The sequence below is a fragment of the Lutjanus erythropterus genome, chromosome 13 (assembly GCF_056507025.1).
Source record: "Lutjanus erythropterus isolate fLutEry1 chromosome 13, fLutEry1.hap2, whole genome shotgun sequence".
Taxonomy (NCBI): domain Eukaryota; kingdom Metazoa; phylum Chordata; class Actinopteri; order Lutjaniformes; family Lutjanidae; genus Lutjanus; species Lutjanus erythropterus.
This window is the reverse complement of record NC_139329.1, coordinates 31519880-31541907: the sequence shown is the minus strand read 5'-3', so window position 1 is coordinate 31541907 and position 22028 is coordinate 31519880. Positions and strand designations below refer to the sequence as shown.

General features: G+C 38.3%; 2 protein-coding genes across 6 annotated transcripts; one reads left to right on the top strand and one right to left on the bottom strand.

Moving 5' to 3' along the window:
• Nucleotides 1–1262: 1262 nt before the first annotated feature.
• On the top strand, nucleotides 1263–6789 carry tnnt2d (troponin T2d, cardiac). Of its 2 annotated transcripts, none has more exons than XM_084734827.1 (12): nucleotides 1263–1336; nucleotides 2505–2560; nucleotides 2679–2695; nucleotides 2781–2802; nucleotides 2890–2947; nucleotides 3888–4004; nucleotides 4087–4164; nucleotides 4265–4375; nucleotides 4969–5081; nucleotides 5171–5261; nucleotides 5473–5510; nucleotides 6599–6789. In XM_084734827.1, the coding sequence occupies exons 2-12, from the start codon at nucleotides 2523–2525 to the stop codon at nucleotides 6642–6644; spliced, it is 729 nt and encodes a 242-aa protein (XP_084590953.1). In that variant the 5' UTR covers nucleotides 1263–1336; nucleotides 2505–2522; the 3' UTR covers nucleotides 6645–6789. The 2 variants fall into 2 exon arrangements, with proteins under 2 accessions (XP_084590953.1, XP_084590954.1); XM_084734828.1 differs by lacking the exon at nucleotides 1263–1336 and adding an exon at nucleotides 1501–1520.
• Nucleotides 6790–6876: 87 nt separating this feature from the next.
• Nucleotides 6877–20229, bottom strand: dnm1l (dynamin 1-like). 4 transcript variants are annotated; one of them, XM_084734822.1, is made up of 20 exons: nucleotides 19986–20229; nucleotides 17557–17701; nucleotides 16600–16629; nucleotides 15902–15948; nucleotides 14740–14811; nucleotides 14511–14597; nucleotides 13708–13870; nucleotides 13468–13588; nucleotides 12704–12835; nucleotides 12331–12537; nucleotides 12079–12199; nucleotides 11482–11637; nucleotides 11307–11396; nucleotides 11117–11209; nucleotides 10826–10879; nucleotides 10503–10574; nucleotides 8655–8831; nucleotides 8357–8466; nucleotides 8073–8232; nucleotides 6877–7570 (listed from the first exon to the last, which is right to left on the bottom strand). In XM_084734822.1, the coding sequence occupies exons 1-20, from the start codon at nucleotides 20085–20087 to the stop codon at nucleotides 7514–7516; spliced, it is 2196 nt and encodes a 731-aa protein (XP_084590948.1). In that variant the 5' UTR covers nucleotides 20088–20229; the 3' UTR covers nucleotides 6877–7513. The 4 variants fall into 4 exon arrangements, with proteins under 4 accessions (XP_084590948.1, XP_084590951.1, XP_084590949.1 ...); XM_084734825.1 differs by lacking the exon at nucleotides 10503–10574 and having other exon boundaries at nucleotides 19986–20228; XM_084734823.1 differs by lacking the exon at nucleotides 16600–16629 and having other exon boundaries at nucleotides 19986–20228.
• Between the last annotated feature and the right edge of the window lie 1799 nt (nucleotides 20230–22028).

Below are 22028 nucleotides of genomic sequence, written 5' to 3'. Positions count from 1 at the left end.
AGGTGTCCTCCTTTATGTGGGACTGCACAACATTTTTATCCCTTGTCCCACCATCCCACATATTGAGATGATGTCCCACATTTTGTTTTCAAAAGTAAATCGACAAAGAAATGGAGAAAATTAGGGGTCCCTCCAAAATCACGTAACTACCACAAAGAAAAATCTACAATGAAGACCGGGAAATTACTTGTCTGTTGTCTATTGTGTGCTACCCAAATGGCAAAGCATGAGATAGAAATGTTTATTTTTTAAGTTAGATAGATATATCTAAAATTTAGACCTCTCTTTATATGTATTGTGTCCCACATTGTCCCTCACAAACACACTCTTTGTCCCACTGTTTACAGCTGCAAACCTGACTCTTCATTAATGGCTTATTAGCATTTATTTATCTGCAGACTTATCAGAAAATGAGTACGAGTAGTTACAAAGGTTATAAGCCCCTTATAAAGATATCTTATTATAAAGTGGTCCACATAAATCCACCACCTCAGTCCAGATTTTAATATCGGTGGCACATTTCTGCCCAAGACTGCAGCCAGAGTAACACAGCGTGCAGACAGTTCACTGTTTCTGTCAACAACACGTCTTACCTTTCTTACCTTATGGCAGTTGAAAAATCACATTATTATGTGTATGAACCTATGAATATTTGTGTGCAAGCGAGTATCCACTGTAACGACTATTCAAGTGACCAAATGCAACTCTATTTAACGAGCAGGTTAGCGGTCTTGCTTTTCTATCATCAGTTTACATGCCACCTTACTCTGCAGCAGTGATGAAGCTTTACATGCACTCTGTTTTAACAAAAGCCTGTAATTAACTTTAAGTTGTACCCTGTCAGTCAGCAGTGCACATGAGTTGAATCCTGCCAACATGTATTGTGAGTCTTTCAGTATTGTTGTGGTGGATTGCTTCGTTTTTAAATGTTTGAAATTATTGTTTGTTTTTTGCTTCAGCAATAAAAAAAAAAAAAAAAAAAAGGAAAAAGTTGTTTTAATTTTAGCTACCGGGAGGAAATGTTGCTTCACGTCCGTCCCTAACGACTCGTGAAATTATGGAGTGTTGAAACCCGAGGTGCTGGTGAAAGCTTGAAGGGATATCAGGAGAGGAATGTACCTGCAGAGTGTGTGTGTGTGTGTGTGTGTGTGTGTGTGTGTGTGTGTGAGAGAGACAGAGCTCCAGCTGTCTAACAATAGTCTGAGCAGCCATAGGGTGGTGCAGTCACATGAGTAAGAAGGGCTGGACTATGTATCCTTGATGCTCAACCTGTTGGTGAACTTCAAGGAGCTGAAGTCTGTCACTCGTCTCAGAGCTCCCTCTGTCTGGTTCACAGGTAAGGACTCACTTATGTCAGTACTCATATATCTTAAATTAAAGCCTGGTTTAGTCAGAAATTTTGAAATTACTTGCAGCCTTAAAATATTTGCTGATCAAAATTTTTTTAATTGTGTTCACTGCCTGCTAAGATCGTATATATTTTTGTTCAGGTCTTGACTGAATGTGACTGAATTACTTCAGTAAGTTTAAAAAAAAAAGCTGAAGTTACTTAATGTCATTTAAATGACAGTGCCAAAATTAAACAAACTTTGCTCTGAAATAAACTAAATAAATATTTCTCGAGTAGTTACTTTCAAAGGAAAGGAAAGTTCATTCACTCAAAGTAGAGTATTCCCATTCTGTGCCACTTTATAGTGCTTTTTAGGGGTAAATTTCCATTTTTATTTCACTAAAATGATGCTGTACTGACACTAAACACTAAATGTACCCTGATATGACACACAATCGATTCAATATTTGTTTTGTAATAACCTGAGGTGAAAGAAATTGATGAAATTTACTGTACTATTAGAGATTCTTTACTGAAGTATTTCCATTTTATGTTAGTTTATACTTCTTCACTACATTTCAGAGGGAAATAAACTTTTATTTCACTTAAACCCTCTTCCAACTACTCAAACACTGTACCTAAATTCAAATTGTAGGTTCCTTACTTGATAATTTCCTTTTTTGTGGTACTTTAGATTTCTTCTCCACTACATTTCAAAGGGAAATATACTTTTATTTCACTTAAATTAATTTCCAGCTGTAGAAAATACCAGTTGCTAAATTTCAGATTATGAGTTTACATAAAAGTACATGATTTTATAAAAGCAGCACTTTTTAAAGCTTGCAACATAACTTTTATACTCCAAAAGGAGACCTTTCATTACAAGAATTTTTATTTTTGATTCTTAAGAACATTTTGCTGCTAATAAAAAGTACTTGTAATTAATTGTTTTAACTGCAGGACTTCTACGTGATATCATATTGATATTATTGCTCCAGTCAAAGATCAAATTACTTTTTTTTTTTTACTGCCACGGTGACCACAGATATTTTGGTCAGCGCTGACACTCATTGTAAAGTGTGTGAACTGTTGCCGTCTCAGGCTCTGCTATGTTGTTTAATGATCAGATATATTTGCCGCTCTAAAAATAGACTAATAGGGATCCATTTTACAGAACTCATCCATTAACAAAATGTCTGACACAGAGGAAGTCATGGAGGAAGAAGCTCAGTATGTAACGATTTTTTTTACACTTCTGTATTTTCATATTATCATTAAATTGATTTATTTAGATTTTCCACATTATTAATCTTTTAATTATTCTTATTCTTTTTGCTGTTACTTGAAGGGAGGAGGAAGCGACAGGTGAGATTTTCTTTTTTTACTTTTAAATATATGCTTCCAACTCACTTGTCAGTTTATTCATTAAACTTTCTTTTCTTCGCCACAGACGAGTCAAAGCCGAAGCCAAAGTAAGTGTCTCAGCTCTTCTTGAGTTAAGCTCCTATAAAGCAAATCTCATGGCAGATTTTACAATAATAAACTGTTCACTCCTGCAGGTTTATGACAAATATTGCTGCTCCAAAGATCCCTGATGGTGAGAAAGTGGATTTTGATGTGAGTTGATCCTGACACTGTAAACCCCAGTCCATCATGACAAACTGTTGTTGTCTGCACAAATGTTCAGGATTGTTGAAATGACATAAAGACTGTAGGTTCACTTACACAAACACACACAAAACTTTTTTTTTATGTTAAGTCAAGTTTTGAGATTTGTCGATGTAGCCTAATTACTTCAAGACCAATTAACAACCATAATTTGCACTTATAATAAATATTTTGATAGTTGAATGAACTAAAAAGGTTTTTTTTTGACTTGAATCTTTGAGTTTCAGAAATCCCCCCAAAAAATACATTATTAAAAAACTGTTCAATGGACCTTATTTGTTATTATTTGCTGGTGCTTGAAAATTAACCTTTTTTCAAAGAGGTTTAAGAGTTTGAGTCGAGCTCAAAACTAGTAAGCTGCCTGGAAACTTTGAGTTTTCTTAACCTTTTTGATTTTATAGTAAATAAACTTTTGGGTTGAGAGAGCAGATTGGGATCTCTGATCCAGATGTTTCTAAGCCTCCTTTTTTTATCAAGGAGGCTTTCAATCAGTGGTGGAAAGAGTACTGAAAAATCTGTTACATACATACATTCATACATTGTTACATACAGTACTCTTACATTGCTGAAATATTACTCAATTACAAGTAGAAGTACTGGTCTTATAAATACACTTAAGTAAAAGTTTGTTGCAAAAAGTATTAGTTACTTTTAACTGTTGATGTCACAGTCACCTCTCCTATAATTTTCAACTTTTTTCTGTCTTTTTTTCCTCATTTTAAGTTGAAATTTAATTTTCCTTATTCAACAAACGACTCCATCAGATATTAATATATATTAATATAGTAAAAGCCTCCTTCTTTATAGAAACATCTGGATCAGGTCTGACAAACAACAGCTAACTTCTTATCATGTTTGACCCTGATTTGATCTGCGTTTCTGACGGCAGGACATCCACAGGAAGCGTCAGGAGAAGGATCTGGCCGAGCTGCAGTCTCTGATCGAGGCTCACTTTATCCAGAGGAAGAAGGAGGAAGAGGAGCTCATCGCACTCGTTAACAGAATTGTGAGTGCGTTGATCCAAGAGGAATGACATTGTTCCTCTTTGGTTTAAAAATCACGACTGACTGTGTGAGTCTGTTTTACAGGAGAAACGTCGTGCTGAGAGAGCAGAGCAGCAAAGAGTCCGAGCAGAGAGGGAGAAGGAGAGGCAGGCCAGACTCGCGGTACGGTCTCAGTTTATAATAACTCACATCCTCACATCAGATACAAACCAGACAACATGAAGAGTTTCTCCTCTAAACGATCAACCTGTGCTTCATGCAGGAGGAAAAAGAGCGGAAGGAGCAGGAGGAGCAGCGTAAGAAGCTGGATGAAGACGCCAAGAAGAAGAAGGCCCTCACGAACATGACCCAGCAGTACAGTGCTGGACAAAAGGTCATTCAACTTCTCATGGCTTATAGTGTTTCACTGTGAAGCTTAATGAACAGGGATGGAAAAAAAACACTGAAGTATAAACAAACCAACCCCATTCCAACTTAGAGAGGCCTTAAAGGTGGTGATCTATCTCTCAGATTGCCTTAAAGGTCCAGTGTGTAAGATTTACAGGGAATATGGCAGAAATTTAATATATATATTCATAAGTATGCTTTCATTTGCATATAATCACCTGAATATAAGAACTGTTGTGTTTTCATTATGTAAAAATAAGCTGTTTACATCTACAAAAGCCCCAATGTTGTAGTTTCTCCTGCACACTAGAGAGCGATGCATGTGTTTGTTATCTGCAAGCTCCTCACCACTAGATGCCACTAAATCCTACACACTGATCCTTTGAAAAAGTAAAAAAGGGTCAAACTACGTTGCAGGAACGTAGCTGCAAAGTAACTTTTAAGATATGTTGCGACACTGTCACCCCTCGAGCCAAAAGTTTCTCCATCACACGAACTAGAGTTGTCAAAATATTTTCTTTCTCCTTCTGATTGTCACACTTTTACTTTTTGTTCATCTTCTTTATTTGACCGACGCAGAGTGAGAGCAGAAGAGGAGGCAAGAAACAAACTGAGAGGGAGAAGAAGAAGAAGATCCTGGCTGAACGCAGGAAGCCTCTCAGTGTTGATCACCTGAATGAGGACAAACTGAAGTAAGATGAAGCTGCGCAGGGTTTCATGTCTATCTGAGCGGTCAATGTTTCAAAGACGGCGTTATGATCTCTGACTGTTTTGTGTCCAGGGAGAAGGCCAGCGAGCTGTGGCAGTGGCTGATGGGGCTGGAGGCTGAGAAGTTTGATCTCAGTGAGAAACTCAAAAGACAGAAGTATGATGTGAGTCATCCGACAGATTCTTAATGGCAAAACAAGTCAAACAACAAACAAATTAAAGGTCACCATTTAAGTTTGGATTCAAGTGTAAAATGCTGGGGGGGTGCGGAGGGTTTTCCAGGTTCTGGGGTCCTGTTAGCAGCTGTTGCTGGACATGTCAAGTACCATATCTGCGTTCTTTAAAATGCTAATCAAAGTTTATGTCTCCTCGCAGATTAACCAGCTTCTTGCCCGAGTCCAGGACCACCAGAGGTAAGCACACAAACTCCTGGATATATTTACTCTTGATGAGCTTGTCTGCATTATTTCAATTTCCTTCTTAGATTCTTCACCATCTCGTCTAAATCTTCTCTGAACTTAATGGATCTATTTTTATTATGTTAAAACTCTCTCTTTGTGGCTACCATTTCTGTGAACATGATGTCTTAAAGAGAGTTTTATAAACATTTTAACAACATTGACAACATGTAATGTCCATTCCAGATGGGGGAGCAGCAAAAAGCATATTACCTGTTAATAAGTGCATAAAAAGGTTTTTATTATCATTAGATAAAGTAGCTGCAAAAAGCACAAAATTGTTAGCAAGAGCATAGCTAACTTAATAAATGAATAATCAAGTATATATTTATCTTCTTGAAGCAACAAAAAGCTCAGCAGCTAAAGTTTTAACATGATGACGTAATACTCAAAAACTTAATGTGTTTATAATTTTGTTATAAATAATCATTAGAACCTCTTAAGGCTTTTATTATCATTCTTAAGCAGTCTATAAGTTTTTTTTTATGTTTGTGATGCCATAATTAACATTTATGTAGTCTTATTAATAAATTATAATCTTCATAGGCCTTCTTACCTGTTAACTCATGCTTATTCCACCATTGCAATAGCATTATGAAAGTCCTGTCACTTTGTTCAAATGTGTTCTTATGTTATCATTTATGTGTCTGTGCAGCTTTGCATGGTGATTTTAAAGGAGCGCTCTGTAGCACGACAGCAGCACAAATTATAGCACAACAAATACTAAAACTGGCCTCAGCATGTTTTTTTTTAACACTTGTTATTCTATTCTCAACATTTTGCAAAAGTTTTAAGTTTCAAAACTTGAAAGAAAAGAAAACAGCATTTTATTTGCAATTTCACTGATGACACAAATCGGGTGCTGTATTATTACAGTCCTGTTTCAAGCTTAACTTATTTCATGTTGAGGTGGAAACTGCAGATTTGATTTACCACCAGTTCTGTACAAACTTAAATACACCCCGCCCACTGTTGCTGCAATCGAACACCCTCCGCTTGTGCAAAACTCACTATCTTCTGTGTTTTTCCTGCCCCACTTTCAGCGCCAAAGGCCGTGGCAAGGGCAAGATGGGTGGCCGTCTGAGGTAAAGGAGCAGCCAGACGGGGACGAGGCAGACCTCGACACCAGCGACTGGCCGAAGAGTCTGTTGTGTGTGTGTATTCATTGTTCTGTTGTGTTTGGGTTACATGTCAATTATCATGAAATCAAAACAATAAATGTCATTACATCCACTCTGCTGCCTCTGCAAACCGTGAAAGTTGTTTCTGTCATTAAGTCTTACATAACACGTTCATACAAAAAGTCAAACAGCCAGAATCATTCAGTAATGGCTCACTGAGTGTATTTAAACCTCAAAAAAATTTGATCTTGTTGACTAAGGACATGTAAACAAAGAGACAAATATGGGTCTGATGTTGTAAAACTCCAATTCTATGTAAAAAATAATGCAGGAAATGGTGGTGTATATTCCTAATAAAAATATCTAAGTGCAATTCTTTGGAACAATTAGCAGTAGACACAGTATTTTGCCAACATCTAATAAAAGAATTGACATGATGGAGTGAGCATCTACATGTTGCAGCATGGGTTTGTTATTTCTAGCTTTAATTCAAATCTACATTAAGAACAGACGTTCCTCAGCAAGGCTCCACATAGTGGTGATGTATAACATTATCTAAATACTGTTGTAATTATATAAGAAAAATAGAATCTAGGGCAGGAGCATGTGTGACGCTGACGTCAAAGGACTGATATATGCTGCCCTTCTTTAAATCCAAGTCCTTACTGTACATTAAAACTATGTTTCCATATACACATATCCACACCAGTGCATTTTGAAGTTGTTCGTCTCTGCAGTCTGAGGTGCTGGGAGACTCAGCAGGGGTTTGAGGGGGGCCTGATGGTCCGAGGGGATGAGGACTGAGGGTGAAGAGAGCCTGCTGAAGAGAGGCCGTCCTCACCACATGTGGGTTTCTCTGATCTCTGCTATCACCTGGCTGGCTTTCTGCAGAGCCTGGAGATGAGAAATGGAAGAAATTGTGTAAATTCAACAACTTTCTTATGTTTATGGCCTAAACACACATCTGGGGTACATTGTTTCTACACCAACTCATTTTTAGACACTGAATACACAATATAAGAACATACTGCACAATTTACTGCTGTTATATAAGCCAAATATTGCCCTCTCTTACTCAACCAAACTCCATTGGTAAAATCAGTAATTTTACCTCACAGAACATAAGAGTTACTGATATGCTGTTGCCTCAATCTTTCAGTTTCTTTGTGTTATTGTGTGACTTTAGCGAATCCAAACTCGCATTTTAAAACATCAAAGTCACACAAAAAAACAAACAATCTAACAGATCGAGGCAGCAGTGGACCAGACAAACAAACAAACAAAAATCTTAATGCATGTTAATACACTGACTATGGATAAGTACCTCATACAACCCCAAAGACTGACACCAGATCTTGTTCTTACAATCCATTGTGACACTTGATGAATCTGTTACCTTGAGCATGTCAGCAGCCTCGGTGCGTCTCTGAGCCATGTCCTCAGACTCTGTCAGCAGGTCGTTCAGTAGGGCCGTCTTGTATAACTGACCCACCAGCTCACTCTGCAGGCAGTCCTTCACATGGTTCACCAGGAAGTGCATCACTGCCTTCGGTACGCTGAGGCCAAACAACAACAACAGAAGGGTAAGTGGAGGACGGAGGGGAGGAGAAGACTGTATGATGATGTGAAAGTCAAAAATGACTCGATGATGGGTGAAGAAATCATGCAGAGTGTCAGTACCTGTCCTGGATGTTTTTTCTCACAATAAGAAAGTATGACTTGATGAGTCTCTCGATGACCTCACAGTCCCTCTGCTCACGAGCAGACAACTTCCTGGATACTGGGACAGGCTGGCAATGACAAGGAATCAAATGTGGTTGTTAATGAACTAGTTAATATCCTAAGATGCAGCCTGGAGAAGAAGTACACAAACAATGATTACCTGAGCAACTTTCACCTAATATTTTCTCAGATGTTCTCCATATGTTAGAGGCTCCACAAACCCAAGTCAAAATATCTATAAATGCAGAGTACCCACCACATCTAGCAGGTTGACAGCGTGGCCTTTCTGTGGGCTTGATGGGTAGGGGGGTTGGGGCGCGGCCCTGTCTCCAGTTGCACCCTCCTCTCCCTTCTTCAACATGCCCCTCCAGTTCCCAGTCCCGCTGTCTGTCTGCTCGCTGACAGAGCCGCTCTGAGCGCCACCGGCTGCTGTCTACAGGGAGGACAGAGACAAAGAGTGAGGATGTGTCCCGCATCCGGCTCAAGGATTAAAGTTCAGGCACACACAAGGGCTTCAAATGTGTCATACGAGGTTAGGAAAAGACATTAAAATCAATCAAGTTAATAAAACTTAACAAAAAGCATTCTTAGGATTCAAAAATATATATGAATTTTCAAAATGCATTCAAACCAGGGCTGCACGATCAGTTGTGATCTCAATTCATACATCTATGCAATCTCATTTCTAAATGGCAATGATTCACTCACTCCTATATGACAAACAAACCACATCACAAAATCACAGCCATCACAGTGTTCTAAAGTGAGGTATTTTTTGTTACACGTGACTTTTAAGTTTAAGTCCTTTACTTAACTGTATGTTTATGTTACCTGTTTAAAGCTCTGTCCATAAGAAGTCTCAGATGCATTTTTTAAACTCGCTACTTCAAAAGTGCAATAACTGTCTTTGTTGGAAAAATAAGAATCAGGTGAGAGAATTGTGATCTCAAGTCTTAGGAAGAAAAATTGTGATTCACATTTGCAAGAATTGTGCAGCCCTAATTCAAACAGCGTGCCACAGGCCTTCTTTAGCTTCAGTCCAAAGAAGTTCGCCCAGAATGAGTAAAGAATCTGGTGGAAAATACTGACAAGCAGTAGGAATGCAGGATACTGGGTGCAAAAATTCTGGCCAATCGCTGAGGCAGATATATGTATATATATTTTTTTCCACCTAATTGCAGACGACATGAAGTTTCTCCTGCAGTGGAATTAACATATTATGCCATATTATATCTTATTGTGACGGCCCAGATGAAGCAATGAAATACAATGCTTTTCAATCACTGGGCAAAATAAAGAGTTTTCCTGTTCCTGTTTCTCTTTGTTCTTCACAAATCAATCATTGCAAATAGCAACTCTGCTATCCGTTTCGGACACTCAAAAAACCTCCACACTGCAGACATACTTGCACTGTGTGCAGATAACTGAAATGCTGTCTTATCAGCCCATCCTGTCAGAAGAAATGTCCATTGGCCTTTATTGGCCAACATCAATGATGTGGGGACATTATCATGCATCCCTAACAAGCAGTGTGCAAAAGTTATACCACTGTGGTTTAGGGTTGGGGGAGGTTGGGGCCACACTGAATATTTCTGGTTGTGGGTAATATAAAAAAATCACTGTGCACCACAGTTGGTTTGGATATTCAGGATATGATAGAATCCTGAATGTGATTGGTATTGATATTTTATTCACAGAATTAGCCAAAAACCTAATCCCCATCTGATTATGTGATTATGTGTATGCTGTATGTACGTAGCTGTTAGAAAATCACATGATTGATGGTTTTGTCTCTGTCACCAACCTCTACCAAAGCTAAACCAGCTTTTCTTAATTTTTTAAATAAACATAGATGCCAACTGAGTTTGCAGTTGTTGTTTCTTCTGTCAGAGCAACCAACATGCAGAAAAAAGGGTTAGATGTATAGAGAGAAAGTCAAAGGTCAGATCAGTTGTGAGGGGTAAAAACTGCCCCTTCAGCCCTCTGCGTCTGTGGGACACTGAACACACAACCACCTGCTGCAACAGTGGTTTTAGAGAATATACAAAGGGCTCGGGTTGGGCAGAGGTCAGATGTGGGCAGGCAGCGACTGAACGAGACACACCTTGGTGGCCTCGCCCTCGGGGGCAGGAGGCTCGGTGGGAGAGAGAGACTGCCCACCTGGGCTTTTAAGGGACTAGAGGAAGACAAAATCAGGAAGAAAAGAGAGGAAAAGAGGACAGAAAACTGACAGGAGCTACAGGCGGAAGTGTGCATGAGTTTTACACAACGTAGAGAATAACTGCGTTAGAATTAATACAAAACAATTTTGAAGTTAATTCATTCTTTAGTGAAAAACAACTGATTTCTTATACGTAAGAGTGGTGGAAATTAAGTTAAATACTGTTACAAGAAAAGAGTAGTGAATCTAATGGATGCTGAGTATACCTTGTCTCTGGGGACAGCTGTAGGGAGGTCTCTCATTCTGTTGCGTCTCTGCTCCTATGAAACAAAAAATTTGACAAATACAACTCTGTCAAATCAAAGAAGAGGAAATAAACAAACTGTCTTCCATGTTTCAAAAATAATGTTTATCAGCCTCCAACTCAAATTCAAGAACTCTGCATCACTTAAAAAATCTGATTTGTTTATTTAATGCACTCAAAGATGGTCCAAACACTGCTCTAGATTAATTAAAACATTTTCTGTCACAGCCACAATACGATGCTCATCTCTTACTTCTATGTTATTGTTCATGAGGCCGCAGGCATCAGCAAAGTCGGGGTGTTTGGTGTTGATGTAGGCCAGCTCGATGGCAACCAGGTTGTGAACCTGAAGAGAAGTTCAGAAAATTGATTAATCAGACTGGAGAGCGAATTAACTTCCCATGAAAATGCCCGGTGGTAGTTAAGTGTGAGCAGGTCCTGACCATTTCATTGGTGACAGGGAGTCTTTTTCTGAGTAACGAGGTGACCACTTCTACTATGGCATCGTGGAGCTTTGGAAACCTCAGCAGCTCCTGCAGAGATAAACAAAAATCATTATTAGAGTTACACACTGCAGTTTTTTGTGATCAATTGTTTATGCGTGGATGTGTTTGTCACCTGTGTGCTGTAGTTGCTGCAGTGCTGGATAATCCTCTGCATCTCCTCATGAACGAGCTCCACGCAGCGCAGGCTGGGCTCCTCCAGGCGCTTGACCTGCCGTTTCACCAGCAACTCGAAGGAAACCTCAGGCACAAATAAAGCCGGCCGCGGGCCCTGTCGAAGAAAATTAAACCATAAGTCCCTAATCTGGGAACCATCGTGAGACATTCCAAGGAAACTGATACAGATCAGTGTCTAACTCAGGTTCTTGGAGTCAATAACATACAGTCACAGCCCCGTGGTTCAGACAGATGGTATCTCTTCAGGCCAAGGGGGTGGGAGTAAAGGCAAGATATTGTCTCCTGAATACTTCTGTTGCAACCTCTGTTTCATTCAGATTGCTTTTATATTTTAATTCCATTCATATGATCTATCTGTATATTTTGTTTTGTTTTAACTCTTTTGTAAATATGCCTTAAACATTTTTTTTTACATTTTACTTTATTTGCTAAGATTTATTTGTCTGTAAACATTTTTCTTCATGAAACAGTAAAACGCATGACTCAGAAACACTCATAAATCATCATAAAAAGAGATTAGGCAGCAGAAACTCACCGTTGCATTTCTGATCGCTGTGAGCACATCGATTGTTGTCAGACCGCCCAGAGGATCAACCGACTCCAACGTGCGACCAAATGTTTCATGAAATATATAACAGATTCTTGCTCCACCACATCTGGAGAAAACAAGAAAGCAAAATGCATTAAACCTACAGGCAGACTGTGGTTTCAGATGAGGACAGGAAGATGCTAGCACCCCTCAGTGGTGTATGAGGGCACATGCAGCTCAGAGAGTTGTGTAACTCACAGTTCAGCTGTCTCGATGTACTTGGCCGTGCCCTCGATGGTGCGGCAGTACTCTGCAGCAAACTTGGTGATGAGCTGCAGCAGCGTGGCGCTCTTGTCATCGACGGGTTCACCGTAACTGTTGAGTAAAGACTGATACTGCGCTGCCAGCACGTTGATCCTCGTCTTCAGCTCAGGGAGACAGTCTCTGATGTGGTGCATGAGTAACCTAAGATAAGATTAAAGAACAGAGATCACAATTTGATGCAAGAACAAAGAGGGAGACTTGTTTTTAGACTGCAAATTGTCTTAACACGGACGATTTAGGCCAATAAATGATTTCAACTCAATAAATATTTAAAAATAAAAGAATTACATGATTTCCAGCTTCATACCTGTTCAGTGTTCTGGCCAGATATTTGGTTCCATTTCTGTTTGCAAGGGAGGGGTACTTCTTTTGTAGGAAGGCATATTCATCACGGATCGAATCTGCCACCGACTTCTTTTGATTGATATCTAACTGACTCCTGAGAAAATGCGCACACACACACACACACACACACACACACAAAAAAAAAAAATTTGTTGTTGGTCTTAGATATGGTTTTTTGTATCTCTTATATGACCACCACCACAAACCATGTGACTTATTATTATTACTGACACAGAATATCGATAGTAGATGAAATGGAAGATGTAAGAATCCGGAGGTAATTTTTTAAATTTTTCAACCAGGTGATGTGGTATGGAAATATGAATATTGGGAATAAATTGGTATTGCAGAAAACAGCACATATAGCAAGTAAAATAGTTCTGTTTGTTTCTCAGCAGGATTATGGTAAAATTACTGGCCTGATTTTGATGAAACTGGGTGGAAAAGTGTAGCATGAACCAATGAAGGACCCATGAATTTTCTGAACAGATCTGAACCATGGGGCAGATGCACAAGTTGTTTTTGCACTTTTGTTACCATTGCAAAATAGGAATTTGGCCTTGGCAGAGGGTCTTACGCTCTCTGAGTGCCCTTCTTGTTTTTAAATGTTTTTGTGGTGAAGCCCAAAACTATTTTCCACAACATCGTTAATAAAGTTTGTTTGTTCCATCTGTCATTCTTCCTTCCTAACTAACTGGCTAATGTGGCAGAGAAGTGCAGTGTTACCTGTTAACTACTCCAATAATACCCAGTTTGACAGGAATGACCCTGCCCATCAGTACATCCATGGCATCTGTGCCAGCATCCATCAGATCCAGCTTGGTCACCACTGCCAGCGTCCTCCTGCCTGAAGACAAAATTATACACCATTGAGGCAGGAAATACAAATGCTTGACTAGGAAAATGAAGACAATGCCACTTAAGTAAAAAAGCATAAGTGAAGAAATGATAAACAAGGTAATTTACCATCAGCATCAACCTCACGGGCCACTTTAAGAGCCTCTGATGTCGCCATGTCTGTATTGGCAGCCGTCACAGCCAGGATGATGGAGTTGGGGTTGGAGATGTACTTGAAGATCAATTCTCTGATCTGGATCTCGATGTCTTTGGGCTGATCTCCCACCGGCACCTGTTTTAACATATACATACACTGACTTAAACCATGAAATTTATCTAATAATAATAATGATATAAACATATTTTGTGTAGCACCTCATACACCCTCATACAAGAAATGCAGCCCAAAGTGCTTTACAACAAAGAAACTACATGCAGCCTTCATATAAAAGACACAGAATGAACATAAAAACACTGGTAAAAATAAGACAAAATTAGAGGAGAATACATAGAATGCATTAGGATGAAAAAAGAAAGCTTAACATAAGATGGAAAATAAAACCCTGAACTAAATAATAATAATAAAGTAACAAATAGAGTATACAGAAGGCATAAAAACAAGGAAAATACGACATCTTAGTCCAAGGCCTGGATCTGGAAAGTCGCTTTCTTTTAAAAATGTATGTTAAGAAGTATGTTACAGCAATTGAATCGGCTTGAAATAAAGGCATGAATCAGTTTTTCAGCATCTTTTTGATTTTTTAAATGGTCGTACTTTAGCTACGTTTCCGTTGTTAATGTGGGACTGGAAGCTTAGATCCAACTCTAGGTAACGCCTTGTAACCTCAGATTTAATCCAGGAAGTCAGTTCTCCCTTGTTTATTTTTTAAATTCATAGCTTATACAGGTTTGAGAATGAAAATCTATGTCACCTTTGTAATGCCAGGAAGGTCCACCAATGTGAGGTTCACAACATGTGGTGAGAAGATTTTTAGGTGAATGGGTTCATCACAAATTCCCTAGAACATGGAAAACAATTCTTTGGTTAATATTCAGTGCTGACGTTGCTCTAAAGGTTGAGTCAGAAGATCATTCAGTCTCTCTTTTGATTTTATTTCTGGTTTGGCAACTCTTGATGTATAATGACCTTAATTAGCATACCTTATTACTGCCAGACATTCTTTCAGTTTCTGCTTCGATTTCTTGCCTGATCTCCTCAAAGTCTGTGTAGATCTGAAAGAACAATTTAACCATGACAGGTAAAGACTCCGGTATATTAACAACAATCAGAAACACATGAGCAGACAAGTAGCAACAACAATAACAACATATAGTGACAAAAAACAGGCCATGACAGGGATCATTTTCAAAGAAACATGTCCTGAGACTTCCTGTTCAGTGTCATGAGGCTATTATAAGGGCTTCTTTATTCAAACATAAGGAACTACGTGGAGCTCAAAAGACACAATCCAACCTTAGAGGACATTTACCCTACAGCCATATAAATATTTTTAGCTACAGGGCGTGTGCATGACCTCATTACAGATTACAGTGTTGTAAACATTCCACAAAACCAGTAGCTAATCCATAGTAGTCAATCCAGAATACATAACAAGGCAATGTTGTGATCAGACCCAGGGACCAAATCTTACAAAAACTGAAACAAAAACATGAACTGTCACAATGTCTACATTTTGATTTCAAAGGAAACAACAAACAATGAATTTAAAATGTATATAAAATGTATTTATTTCAGTACATCATAGAAATAATGAATTTGTGAGCCACCTGGTTGTTCAACACTTCATAATGAATTTGACCCCTCCAATTAAACACTAGAAGGCTTTGAAATGTGAAATTGAAACAGGAAGTGTTGTAATAACAGCATAATGCCATAACTTTAACTGGGCGAACGGGAGTGGATCAAAACGAGGCTCTGTATTAAAAGTGTCGTGACAGCCCAGATTTCCCATCATGCACGGACTGAGCAGTTTGTCAACTTTGCTGTTTTATGTTCCACAATGCAAATGTTACTTTCTGTTTGCATCATGTTCTGTTCAGAGCACAGTGGTTTATGTTGGATGCCTAATTGTCATTTTTATGCTGGTTTATCGTTTTAATAATTAGTGAGGTTAGTGTTACATTTCCTTTCCTTGTTTTGCCTCCTGCTAACACCGTGACATAATCATGATGTTGGACCAAAAAGGGTCTATTATATTTTGAGAAAATGTGGAAGGCATTTTACTCTAAGTCCCGACACTAATACACTGTAACAGCAGTGGCGTGAAACAGGACTGAACAGACAAGAGGGTGATGTCTCTACCTTGTTTTTGGTGTGTAGAAATTTGCCCCATTCCTCTCCGTCGATGCCTGCAGAGATACAAAGTTGAGGGCAGATGTTTCAGTTACGAGTGTGACAGATGTGGCCTTAAGCTCAATGATACTATTATTACTATCGCTATGTCTCATGGGAGGATTTTGTTTTGGAAAAAAAATGGGATGGAAAAACTCCTCAGAGCAAAGACCCACAGCTGAAGCTTAAAAAAAAAAAATACAGTGGAACAACTGTTGTTTTCACACAACAGCCGTGGAAGCAAATGAAAGCCTAAAGCAAATAAAAACACTTCAAAGTGAATGTCCAGCTGCAATAATCAACATTGTGACAACAACAAGGACACAAAATTTGAAGGGTGTAGTCTGTTAGTCATCTTAGAGGAAGCTGGTATTTGAGGAAATCAAAGGTGAGCTTTGAGGAAGTTGGCATCAGTCAGCTAATGAGTTTTAAATTGTAAAATTACTGACAAAACGATTATTTTCAACAGGAATCTGCTAATTCTCTTTGTCTAACTTTAACTGACAGAGACCATCCTAAATAGAGGGGAGGGCTTGAGCTGAGTAAAGTGAAGCCACATGGTTTGGCAGCTTTGGAAAAGCTACAATATGAGGCAGGATGGGCGAAAGAAAGGGGGAAGGTTATGTAATATGTGTACACAATAAGGTAAAGAACAAGGAAAAGGAGACCTCTGTAAAAGCGTCCATTTTTCTTGGATTCTGTGGTTAAGGAGAGATGACAGGAGACAAAGGGGTTAGCCTTGCTATCTGCAGCTCCTGCACGACACTCTGCAGCAATGCAGAGTCACTCTGAGGCCAGTGCCAGAGGAGGGTAGTGAATAAATGCAGGATCTTGGCACATTTCCCCCCGCTGTTCTTTTCACTGAGAAGTGGATTATATCAGTGCTGCTTCTGAGTTAAACTGCTGTTCATTTCATAATATAAAAACATTCCATAGCTGAACAAATAGTTATTATAGCACTCTAGCAGAGGTCTCATGAGCATAGAAAGTGTCTATTAAGGAGTAATTCTAGTATTTTTTTTTTTTCATATTTTGAGGTCTAAGCTTTGTCTTTTCCTAGTTTTAAAGGCTGCATTACAATGAAGTGATGTAATTTTCTCAACTTATCAGACTGTTCTAGCTGTTCCATTATTTGACTTTACCCACGTAAGTCATATTCACATTACTGATGATTATTTATCAGAAATATGATGATATTTGATTGTCCATTTCACTCAGCCCTACTTTATATACTACTGTGTAGTTTAATCTACAGCTATGCATCATATTCTATGAGGTCAGCAATATTTGAGACTTTACAATAACAAGAAATTGTAGTAAATAAATGTTAAAGTCAGTTTAGAAACAGTCTTAACATTACATAGATTGTCTACCAGAGAACACTGAGAAGCTGTTTTTCAACTGTAACTTGTCCCCCTTAATATGTGTTAATTTGTACCTTTCACAACTTTAAAAAGTTTCTGACATTACTATCTGCCATTGCAGTGTTGTCTCAAACATCAAAATCAGCACTGGCCATCAAAACCCGTAAAAATATTGAAGATCAAATAATTTAGTTTGTAGGAGAACATTAATATGTAACAGCTACACAGATACAGAGGTAACAGAGTTGACCGTGATGTTACCATTCTCTTCACTGGTTTTCCTGCGGTCCTCTGGGTCGATGTGCACGAGCTGTAGGATGAGGGGCCGGCGTGTGACAATGCCAGTGCCACGAGGTAAGATGTCTCTGCCAACCAGGCTCTCTAAAACAGAACTCTTCCCGCTGCTCTGTAGACAAGAACAACAACATCATAAACAAAACCACAAGTGAGGAGACTTAAGTATGAATGACTCATCGACCAGAGGAATCAAGTCCTCCCATCCTGAAGATGCAGACAAAATACACTGTGCTGAGGCTGACTGCATTTGATGATACTTCTCTGTGTGTTACTTAAAAATATTTACTGGTTATCTCTCCAGGGGCCATGTTCCTGCTCAGTGGGTAGTACTTTTGTTTGGCCCAGGCACTACTGGGATGAAGCTGGCAGTGCTAAACATCACACACTGGTCGAACACAAACCTTGTGGCTGCTTCAGCCTGTGTACTCATTCACACCAACGCTGGCTGCCACTAGTAAGACATATCTGGCTGATTTGCATGTGTGGTAGAGTAATCTGATGAACTGAAATATGTCACTTAGCTCACTTGGCTAGCAGATTCACCTTTAATTGGCTGGCGCTGATTCTCTCAGCAGGAGATGATTACTTTCTCTGCAGCAGCAGTAAACTTAATGTTGTTTTGACTGACATAGGTAGGCGTATTTACAGACCTCACAGAGAAAACCAGTTATTAATACTTGGCATCAGGTATGTGTTACAGCTGTCCTTAGCTGAAAGCCCTTGCTGATTTGTGTGGAGCACTGACAAGGTCGAATATAAGAAATCAGGTATTAAAAACACCCTCTGGCTTGTCTTTTCTTACTGTTACACCCTCAGATGCCTGCCAAAACGTCTGAGACGGTCACATCCGATTAACTGACAGCAGTGAAAGTAGATGAGTGAGACCAAACCCGCCACATTAAACCAATTAGCCTTAAAAGAGCATGCAAGGTAGTTAGGAGGACAGGGTGAAACTGTATTAGAAAAGAAAGGTACCACCTCAACTTTATGGTCATTAGTTTGTCATATTGTTCAATTATAAAGGTAGGACTTACTGCAAGGCTGTTCAGTTGTATTAATCTTACCTATGTGTACTAAGTAAACTGGCCATTTGTGAGTAGAGAATACTTTTAAGACACAACATGGCAAATCATGTTTTTTTCCATGAAGACACCTGAATATGTTTTTCAAATTAGGGCTGCAGCTATCAGTTATTTTAGTAATTGAGCTCTCTACCAAGTAGTTGATTTAATGAAGAGTTTTGGTGATATTGGCAGTAGAGATTTCTGCCTTCTCTCCAATATAATGGAACTATATGGCACTACTTCTGTAGTGTTCAAAGCAGAAAAATACATTTAAAAAACTTAACAGCAATGCTTCTTTCCAGAAAACCTTGTTGAGTATGAAAATATTGATACACATGAGTATTGCAATATGTCATGATACTGTATCAATTATCAAAAACAGTGTATTGTGATACATACAAAGATTCATGGTAATGGTTTATTTTGTGCTGTTTACATCCCAAACTGCTAGATAGCAGTCTTGTTAACTATCTTAACTCTTCTGACTGCAAAAAAAGTTAACTTTTTAAACTTTTTTGAATATGGTGGTGTGTTCTAGAGCTGCAACAATTAATTGATTATCAATCTATTATTAAATTGATTGTCAACTATTTTAATAATCAATAACAATTGGTTTGAGTAATTTTTAAAGAAACAAGTCAAAAGTCTTTGATTTCAGCTTCTTTAATGTGAATATCTTTTGGTGTCTTTACTGCTTTGTGACATCACCGTGTTTGACATTTCACAATTTTCTCCTATTTTATAGGCCAAACAACTTTCAATAGAGAAAATAATCATTACTTGCAGCCCTAGTGTGTTCTTTCTACTTGGACAGTTTTCCTAAAATTAGGTAAAAAGAATAGTAATATATGACCGTACAGTATCACAATATATCGAATTATATCGTGACATCGTATCGCCAGACTCTTGCCAATGCACAGCCCTACATTCTACATTTTGAGTTATTGAATAAACAATAAAACAAATTTAATACATAAAATAACGACTAAATCATTAATATACAAAAGTTAATTGAGACAAGTTAAAGAAAAACTGAATTTCTTGATCTGAAGACTATGTGCATAAGTGCTTTCTCCCCAACTGTCAAAAACACTGCTAGACTGAGTTTGTACATGAAATCTCATGAAGCTAATGCTAGCTAGTTGCTAAGCTTGTTAACTTTGATTTACGTCAAAAACAGAAGCTTATAATTTCAGACTGCATAGTTTTGTCTCATATAGTAAGGTGAAACTGAAAGAAAAACTGAGTTAGGTATCAGAAGTGGCCAAAACAGTAAGTTTGCGCAGGCTAACTGACTTGCTAGCCTTTCGGCAAAGTGACGTTTCTCACCTGAGTTCCCACAACAACAATCTGCGGCAGCTGAATTATGTCCGCGCCGACCGTGTTAAACACATCTTGCAGTTTGTTTATGACAGGTATGAGGGCCTCCATGAGCTCCGGTACAAATCCCGACCTGTCAAATAAGCAACTTCCTTCACCCTGCCGCCACACACGGGCACAAAGTCATTCAGTGTCCCTGAGCTAAAGCTGCTAGCGTCTCTGTGGATCTGCCAACAACTGCGCACACAGTTGGCTCCGAGTTGAATCATGGGAGTTTGAGTTCAGTAGGGCTCCACTAAAAGCTCAGTGACTTTTAAAGAACTACATTACCTAGAAGTGACATCATACTCAAGTTGTACCAATGAGAAGAATTTATTTTTCCTCTGTGCAACAGTAACTAGGGTGAGCACCAAAATATTTATGTGAAACTCATGAAATGATGCATCAGTCATTAAACCGGTATGACGTGTTGGCATGGACTTCATTCAGTTCAAACTTAGTTAAAGATTAGGCAATTAATTTAATAATGCAAATAGCAATAGTTCATAAAATATAACAGATAGTGAACCAGACAAATTAAAGTATACAGTTTATAATATAAGTAACCTAATTAAGTTATTATTCAATTAAATCACATTATTAGTAACATTTCAATCTGATCACAACAATAAGAATTAGGATAAATAAAGAGATGTTATTAACATTTATTGCATTGCTTTGTTAAATATGTGATAGTGATTGGTCGGTTCCAAGGTCTGCAAGTGAGAATTTGCAAATTCAGGGGTGCATGATGGGTGATTTAGGGTAGTAAGTAGATTTTTTAAATATTATATTAATACTGATTGCTCTGGTTTTGTATTTTAGATTAATTCAGTAAACACACTGTTGCTGGGCCCGGAGAACTTTACAGTACAGTGTTATCGAGGTTTGAAGGTTTTTCTGACCACATTTGAGTTGGACCAGGTCAACCTGCAAGGAGGAGCTCATCACAATATAAAACATGTCATTTACAGTTGTCAGTAGGTGGCGGTATGACTGTGACTGATTATTGTCATGTTGATGTCCTCAAGCTGGGACTCAGACAATGTACATTGAAGTTACAACAACTTCCAGATTCATGGCGAATTATCGAAATCCGACGCCATAGTATAAAAATGCATTTTAACAGTAGTTGGATTAGTGTTGTGATAAAAAAAATACAGCATGTTGATTATTACTGTGATAACAATTAAAGCACTGAGGTACTGTGATTAGATTTGCAGCAATCATACTGTGAAATGTATTGACTGAAACTTACCAGCCAATTGCTGCCAGTAAGTTACTGAAAATTTTCCAGCATTATTGTTACAGTGTAATAGTACCTACTCTTCTTTTCAATATTCTTCAATATTCTTTAAACTATTTTCTTTATACAGGAAAGAAAGTAGTTGCGGTAGATTCTACAGCAAAAAGAAAATAGTCCCTACATGAAACTGCTCAGAAGGCAAACATCTCTACAGCCGATATCGCCAAAAATCTTTAACTCACACAAAAAAATCTAGATTGATGTAATATGTATTTTTGATTTCTGGGGTGAACTATATAATAAGTAATTGGTATAATAAGGATAGTATCAACATATCTACAGTTCAGAGAAATTACAGCAATAACAGCAATTACTGCACATTTTATTGATATTTATTTGCTACATCCCAGTATCACTTTGTCTGAGTGGTTGATATAATTGTAGCAGGTCTCTCTGATGAGTTTACAGGTCGAAAACTTCTCAACTGCAGTCATGTGTTCCTCCGTGTTGTGTGGTTTGGTTTCACATCACATGAAGTCCCTCGGGGCATGTCAGTTGAATCAGGTTCACATCAGGTGACCTACAGTATTAAATGGAAATGGTGGAATTGTGAGATATTTTATATTATCTTTGTATTCAAGTGTGTGTTTGTTTAAATATTTCTGGGAAGACAGAGTTTGATTTTGTAAGTCACTGAAACTGAACTCCTGCAAAGCTAAACTTACTGACAACAGAACGAAACACACACCAATACACCAGTACAATTT